The following is an 8,463-nucleotide window of genomic DNA, read 5'->3' as shown; positions in this document are numbered from 1 at the left end:
GGGAACGAGAGAACCAGTGGCGCAGCAACAGGCAGAGAAGAGAGAGAAAGACAGAAGAATCCCCAGAAGAAGAACAGGTGCAAAGGTGTGATGTGCGAATCAATCAAAGACAGTGAAAGTGACAATCAATACTCAGTAAAATTCCCTCGTGCCTATAGACTCGTAATTGCAACAAGTGCCAATTAAGTTTTATCAGACCAAGAGCCCAGTAACTCAGAAGGTGGAAAACATTTGTAAGAACCCCTAACGAAGAATAAACTTAATGCAAAGAAACATATCAATTAATTTCTCATCCAAAATTAGAACCCTTTTGACGAACTCCAGATCAAGAGCTTTCAGCAAGGTAAGAAAAATTATATAAGTCAAATTCCCAAAGTACAGCCTCCCAGACGGCGCACGTTACCTTAGATCTGTGCGAAGAAAGTAAGTACCGTCACAGATTTATATATATATATATGTGTGTGTATATTATATATATATATATATATATATATATGTATATTATATATATGTATATATATGTACACTCACACGCACATACACACACACACACACACACACACACACACATATATATATATATATATATATATATATATATATATATACGTATATATATATATATGTAGATGTATGTATATGTATGTGTATGTATATGTATGTGTATGTGTGTATGTGTATGTATGTATATGTATATGTACGTGTATGTATAGTATGTATTATATGTATATATATATATGTATATAATATATGTATATGATATATATATTATATATATATATATATGTAATATATACTATATATATATATATTATATATACTTATACATACATATATATACATATATATGTATATATATGTGTGTGTGTGTGTGTTTCCCTTCAACTGCGGTTTAAATTTTTAGCAAGCCATAAAATAAAAAACACATACGATATCTTATACACATTCTCCTGAATCAGCATGTTTAAACTTTGGCAAACCATAAACACACACACACACAAACACACAGAATCTGACAGATGATCTCACCCGAGTAAAATCTTGAGTTGAAATCCTTGTGGGCACATTCAATAGACTTTAAACCCAAGAAAGCTCTACAACGTGAGAGAGACAAGATATGGGAAAAGACAAAAATTAAACCACTCAAACTTTAAGTCATACTCGAGGTCCACGTCATAGACAAGTTACAGGTCGCCAAATCACTCTAATTTTGAGTAATACTTTAAGATGAAGCCACACTTGAAAAAGGCCTACGATTCGCCCTTGAAAGTAGGCCTACGAGTTACACTTGAAAGTAGGTCCAGTAGGGTATACTAATTACATTTGAAAGTAGGCCTACTATACTCTGTTTTTTTTTTCCTCTGTCCATCCGCCTGTGGGGTTTGCGCATGGTAACACTGCGTCCTGGGCTTTAAATAACATCCTATTTCGAACATTAACAGTGTAATTCGCATACAGTAAATTATTATTAATTCGCAAACAGTAAATTATTATAACACTTTTCAGTTGCAAATGTACATCAAGATATCCTTTTATTTACCTAAAACTTACATGTAGCGTAACTATTTAAAGCCCGGGACGCAGTGTTACCATGCGCGACCACCACAGGCGGATGGACAGAAGGAAAAAAACAAAGTATAGTTACACTTGAGAGCAGCCCTACGAGTCACACTTGAAAGTAGGTCTACGAGGCGTACTTAAAAGTAGTCCTAAAAGTTGCACTTGAAAGCAGGCTTACAGATCGGCCTACGAGTCACACTTGAATGTAGCACTATGAGCCACAGTTAAAATCAAGCCTATGAGTCATATTTAAAAGTTGCCCTACGAGTCACACTTAAAAGTAACCACACAAGTCACACTTGAAAGCAGGTGAACGAGTCTCACTTGAAAGTAGGCCTACGAATCACACTTGAAATTAGGCCTACGAGTCATACCTGAAAGTTGGCTTACGAACTGCACTTGAAATTAGACCTACAATTTATACTTGCAAGTACGAGTCACCCTTAGGCTTGGATTTCGAGTCAGCCTCAAGTATGCTTCACTCGAAGTCCTCCAAGTCACCTAAACTTGAACTTAAGTCACACTCACAGCTGACTGCCCCGATAACTTACTCTACTTTGTAATCACTCTCATGGCTCAGGTCACACTCAAAAGTCAGGTCAGTTGAATTTAAAGTGACAAGTAAAAATTAAACTTACAAGTAAAGTAAACATAAATAAAAGCTCAGTAAGTCATACCTACCGGCTACCGCCATTGTTAGGGGCCTTATAGGGACACTCGAACATAACCTCCTCTTTTCACGACAAGTCAGCCTGTTACTGATTTCCAAATTCCAACACGTCATCGAACGTGTTTTCATACACTAATAGGCTCTTCCTGCATCCTGACTGGTCTAGAGCTTCACGAAGCCCCGCCCCCTTATAGTGACGTGAGGTCAGAGAGCCATTCCGAATATATCCCTTAACTAACACAAGCAAGATTGCTACTAATTTCCATTGCGTCATCTAACTTGGTTTTATACCACAGATATAGACGACTCTATATTATATGTTTTATACCTTCCCAGGTGGTGCGTGCTTCCTGATTGGTCTAGGGCTTCACGAAGCCCTTCCCCCCTTGGTGACCTTGAATATCATCGAAGTTCATTACGGTCACACTCACACCCAGGACACTGATATTATTATAAATAAATAACAATTTTAAAATGGGCTTTACGAGGGACAGCATTTATAATGCTGGTTTCTCACAATGGTTACATAGATTCTTTGTGACTTAACATGAGAGAGAGAGAGGGGGGGGCAGCTTACCATCAAGTTGTAATGGAAATATTTGAGCGTTTGAGCGTATAATATTATATTGCAATGTGCTTGCGGTGCAATCATGTTACAAGACTTCAAAACTACTGTATTGCCATATATTAAAATTCTGCATTCTTATTCGATATTAGCCGCCCCCAATAATTAGACAGTAGGCTATTGAACTCCTTAAATATCACTACAGCTACAGAGGTGACCAACCAGCCCGAAGAAGAGCCTTTTTTAGGCTCAGAGGTCTGGTTAAAATGATATTTTATCCTATCCTACAGAGGTGACCCAATTTTGCATTCAAATTAAACAAATTGACCAAAAATATATTCAAGTCTTATTATACAGTTTCAGCAATACTGAATAATACTAATTTACATAAAAAAAGATGAATGCAAATGATTCTCAATTGTCATCATCCCATGAGTTCACCGTTGACGCCTATGTGGTGTGGTTGGGCTGACACGATCCAAATGGCTACCCTGTGAAGTCAAGGACATATACAATTATTAAAAGAATATCTCTTTGGAAATTGTTCAGTAATAGATAAATATAGGCCTACGTCATTTGGTGAGCTTACATTAAATAATTCTGGCATACATTGCGGAATAATAGGCCTAATGGGATGTGAATAGCAATGCTTAATGTCAGTTTCCTTTTATGAACTACACAGTTCTCGTCTTTCAAGACTTAAAAAAAAAAAAAAATTCAAGACCTAACTGCATTTCTAGTACTTCCGAAGCTTTATGACTAAACTCAAGATTAAACTGTTTTGAAGGTCGATTACTTTCAAACCTTAACTAATAAATTCAAGAGTAAATTTACAGGTACAGTACTTCCCAAGTTTAATAAAATCAAGGCCAAACTACTTCAGTCTAGTACTTCTAAAGCCTAATAAATAATCTCAAGGCTAAACTACATAGGTCTTGCATTGCCAATAATAGATAAACTCAAGATAAAACTACACAGGTCTAGTATTTCCTGTAATATATACGTAAACTCAACACCAAACTACGTAAACAGGTCTAATCGCCAGTGCTTCCAAAGCTTAATGAATAAACTCAAGACCAAACTAAATAGGTCCGTAAGTCACTTGTAGCCTACTACTAGGTCTATTACTTCAAATAATTATATAAACTCAGGACCAGCTAGCTCACCTGTGCGAAGGAATGCCGGTCTGGTCTGTGATAACCTTTGTTAGTTGTTGAACTACTGGCTGAGTCTTTTCGCGGCTCTCGACCCCAATGGCTACTATGTGAACCTCGCAATATGGCTCCGAAGTTCCTCCCCTCGTCATGGACCTTCCTGGCTCCAGAGTTACCGAAATGCGCTGAAAGAGGTGGAATGATTATTTTGAAACTCTCTCCTGCTTTTTTTTTTTTCTCGCTTTCTCACTCTCGCTCTTTAGGTCTCATCTCCCCGACTGGTTCATTCACTTTCACTAATCCATTGCTCCTCCTCCTACCTCTCTCTTTCTCTTCGGCTCGCTCTCTTTCTGTCTGGCTAGCGCTTTTTCTCTCTCTTTCGCTCTGGTTCTCTTTTTCTCTCTTTTTCTCCTTCGATCTGTTCCTTTCTTTATCGCTCTCTTTTTCTCCTTGGCTCGCTCACTTTCTCTTTTTTGTTCCTCTCTTAATCACTCTCTTTGGCTCGCTCTCTTTCTCTCAGTGGCAGCTCTCTTTTCATCTGTTCCTCTCTTTATCGCTCTCACTCTCTCTGGCTCGCTCTCTCTCATTGACGTGTTCCCTTTCTCGCTGGCTCATTTATTATTATTAGCTTAAATCAATAACTAATTAACATTGGAATAATATAAAAACGATTATTAGTTAGGCCTGCTTAAACAGAAATGATCAGTGGAGTAAAGGAAATTAAAGTAGGCCTACTCAATACCACAACATCTAAAGTATCAGTAAACTAGAACTTATTTGGTTAAAAATGTCCGCGGCAAATGTTATTTAAAGTTATATACTTTACATAATTTTCAAAAGAGTAACTTGATGACAAACGTTATTTTAGAAAATACTACTACTTCAATAACAAACTTGTTCCTTGACAGTTCAGCCAGCCTTATGCCAGCACGAGACAATGGCAACTTCTTTAAGTAAAATTTCCGTAATCGCAAGCGAGCTGAAGTAATTGCTTAAGTAACTTAGAAATGAGCAGAGAAGCTTAGTAAGCATGAAACCTCGGTTGTTTTAAGTGAAGTTGCAGCACTAAAGTGAGATAATGGTTTAAGTGGGTTAGTGATAGCTTGAATACACTAGATAAAGCAGCCATAATGATGTATACCAATTTTCATTAGATAAATGACACCCTCCCCTTCCCCGCCAAAATAAAAATAAAAAATTGATAAATACATAAATAAATAAATAAAAATAGGGGAGAAGAAGAAATGATTCTATTCGGAACATTGTCAAACATGGCAACAGTAGCCATCCTGATGTGATAGAACCTCCTCCCACCTAGAACATTCCTCCCACCCCCCATTCTTCCATCACGCCACTCATAGCTTCTTACGCAACTCTTTTCTTCTCTTTCTTCTTTTTTAAATGTTTTACGACTGACAACATGTCTGCAGCTGCCACATGAAGAGCCTTGACTTTTATACAACTTTTATTTTATAGGCCTACTAACGTTAATATAATTCCCTCTATAAATGGCCTACAACCAAGTTTCATTAATTTATATCCCTAGGCCTACTTAATTAGTTAGATGTAGTTCCTTTTTTCAAAGTCTTACAATCATCTTAAACTCTTTTACTTCAGAGGCCTTTTAAATTAGTTATATTTCCTCTAAATATGGTTTACAATCAAAACATGAACCGGTTATCCCATAGGCCTAATAAATTAGTTCATTATCATTCCAAGAGAACATGAATTAGAGGGACAAAGTGATGGCAAAAACTAAGCATAAAATCGTTTAGTTGCACCGGCCTATTCCTTCTCACATCACTTTCTTATAAGATCCAAGAGAATATGAATAACAATGACAAACTGTGTCGTTGCAAATATAGATATATGTCTTCCAATATTGCCAAAGCAAGATAAATATATAATTCTATTCTTCAGAGGAATAAAATGTGTGTGTGTGTGTGTGTGAGAGAGAGAGAGAGAGAGAGAGAGAGAGAGAGAGAGAGGAGAGAGAGAGAGAAAATATGAACTACTCATTTCTTACCTCTTCAGGTTTGCCCATGACTTCGGCCAACGTTTTCGTAACCCGAACGTGGAAGTCTTTAGGGATGCTTTCACTTGACGTATTCGTTTTCACCGTAACGAGAGGCATATTTCTTTAATGAATAAAGTTAATTCGTTATATTTGTTTTTACGAATGACGAAAACAGTGGCTGGTTTCCACTCTCTTATAACCACTCTTGCTCTATAGCAACTGATCGCCGGCTGCACTACTGCAGTGCACTACTCTCCCTCTCTCTCTCTCTCTACACACACACACTGTCACTAATCATGGTAGTAGTATCATCTCCCAACTCTCACTCCCCCCCACTCTCTCCATCCTTTAACACGCACACACACACAAATAGTGGTAGTAGGTACAGTACATAGTATCATAATTTCCCCATTTCACTCTCTCTCTCTCTCTCTCTCTCTCTCTCTCTCTCTTCTCTCTCTGACCTTGGATGCTTACAAGTGAGCACCGTATAGTTACGCCATAGTTCTGAAGATAACTGTGACCGGCACGTTGGGCACTTTGCCACATACGTAGTAGGTAAGCAGAAGACACGATAACTGCACTTCATATTTTTTTTTTATCTTATTTTCTGGTCTAAGGAGGACGAAGATACTGTTAAGAATAAAGTTCACTTTTACTTGTAATTGAAGGATTTATTTTTTCAAATTGTTGGAAGTTTGATATTACAAACAGAATGTGCAACTTGTCTAGTCAGGCTTATCTTTATATATACAATACTGCTTACCAAGGGACGCGTATAACCTATTATAGTGCAAATACATACGCGCGCGCAGGCGCGCGCACACACACACACACACACACACACACATATATATATATATATTTATATATATAGATATATATATATATATATGTATATATTATATATTATATTATATATATATATACACAGAGAATTATCTATGGAAACCAGTTATGAAATAACGGATTAGCGAGTCATGGGATTGGATATTGATGTGGAATGAAGAAAGAAACACACACACACACACACATATATATATGTATATATATATATATATATATATAGATATATATATATATATATATATATATATCTTATAATGTAAGTTTAGAATGCAATTGTAATTGTGGTAATATAATTGATTCACATCAAAGCCTCTGTATCATGTTATGAAATGTGTGTTTTGGTATGTTCAGATTTCCCAAATTTAAAGATAACATGCCTTAAGTGATCCACTTTTCATTTTTAAGTACCGTAACACAGAGAGAGTGAAAGCTCATAAGCCTTTTGGAAGAGATTTGTTTTTGGTCTTTGAGAATGTCTTAGCCAAGCATTCTTCTTTATCGATGTAAACACGGGCGTAGTTTTTTATCATCGCGGTCGGTCCTGTAATGGAACACAAGGGAGCCTTATTCATAGCCATATGTGAACACAGTCAAAGAGGCCCTGTATTAGCTATTCCTATAGAGATGACGTAATATGTTTTTGTCTTGAACTAGATACTAATCGCCCATACGCTTATGGGGTGAGAGAACTTTATTCATTCGCTTTGAGACATAGCGGCGTGCGTGAGAGTCTCTCTCTCTCTCTCTCGCTCACTCGCGAGGCTGTTTCAGTAACTTAACGTAACGAGCTGGTCACTCATTTTTATATAATTCTTAGTAATATATGTGCTGTTTGTGGAATCTGAACATAGTTTGATTTCTGTTAAATCTGTGAAGGCGCCCACAAAAATAGTGAAAAAGTGTAAAATTGTAACAGACCTTTTGATTGAAGCTGCAGCTGTGTATAAGGTATTTTTTTACAAATGTTTTGAAGTGCACTTCGGGGTTTTATCATTTCTAAACATTTATCTTTTGCTTTGTTCTTTTGACATATTCCATTATTATATGCTTAGTGTGTGTACTGTCAATGCTTTAATTGTTTTCATATTATGCATTATGTTTTTCTGCATTGTCTTTATTTTGTTTAATTAGTTTAAATAATATTCTATTGTGTACATTTTGAATCTTACACTTGTGAATTAACTTGCACTTAATCAAATTTAATTTCAAATTTAGTTATTGCTTTATGATTTAATTTAATTAATTTTCTTGATAAACTTTGATTTAATTTTGCTTAATAATTAATTCAAGAATTTATTAAACTTTTGTTTTCAAGTAATAACAATTTCCCTGAGATTGTGGATTTCACTTATAAATTTTGAATTTAGAAATAAACTTTTGTATTTAAGATTTATATGAGTATTTCATTGAACCACCAGCATGATATTTTGTTTGTCTAGGTAGAAATATAGAGTGATAATTGTGACGTTTCCCACAAATAAAACAGAATCAGGGAAACACTTAAATTTGAATTTGCACGAGTGATGCCCTTTAATTAAGATTACCTCACACATATTTTAATGAACTTAGACTGATTGTTTTCTTGACTGTTCAGTTAGAAAAAAGGGATCACTCTTACCTTTAGAGTATTCAGTCGTTTAGTATTTGT

At 35.9% G+C, this 8,463-nt stretch overlaps 1 protein-coding gene across 1 annotated transcript; it reads right to left on the bottom strand.

Moving 5' to 3' along the window:
- Nucleotides 1–3,116: 3,116 nt before the first annotated feature.
- LOC135202545 (MIF-like protein mif-2) lies at nucleotides 3,117–6,284 on the bottom strand. The gene is made up of 3 exons (XM_064232026.1): nucleotides 5,976–6,284; nucleotides 3,962–4,134; nucleotides 3,117–3,286 (listed from the first exon to the last, which is right to left on the bottom strand). The coding sequence occupies exons 1-3, from the start codon at nucleotides 6,081–6,083 to the stop codon at nucleotides 3,220–3,222; spliced, it is 348 nt and encodes a 115-aa protein (XP_064088096.1). The 5' UTR covers nucleotides 6,084–6,284; the 3' UTR covers nucleotides 3,117–3,219.
- Between the last annotated feature and the right edge of the window lie 2,179 nt (nucleotides 6,285–8,463).

The sequence above is a fragment of the Macrobrachium nipponense genome, chromosome 30 (assembly GCF_015104395.2).
Source record: "Macrobrachium nipponense isolate FS-2020 chromosome 30, ASM1510439v2, whole genome shotgun sequence".
Classification (NCBI taxonomy): Eukaryota; Metazoa; Arthropoda; class Malacostraca; order Decapoda; family Palaemonidae; genus Macrobrachium; species Macrobrachium nipponense.
This window is presented reverse-complemented; position numbering and strand designations above follow the sequence as displayed.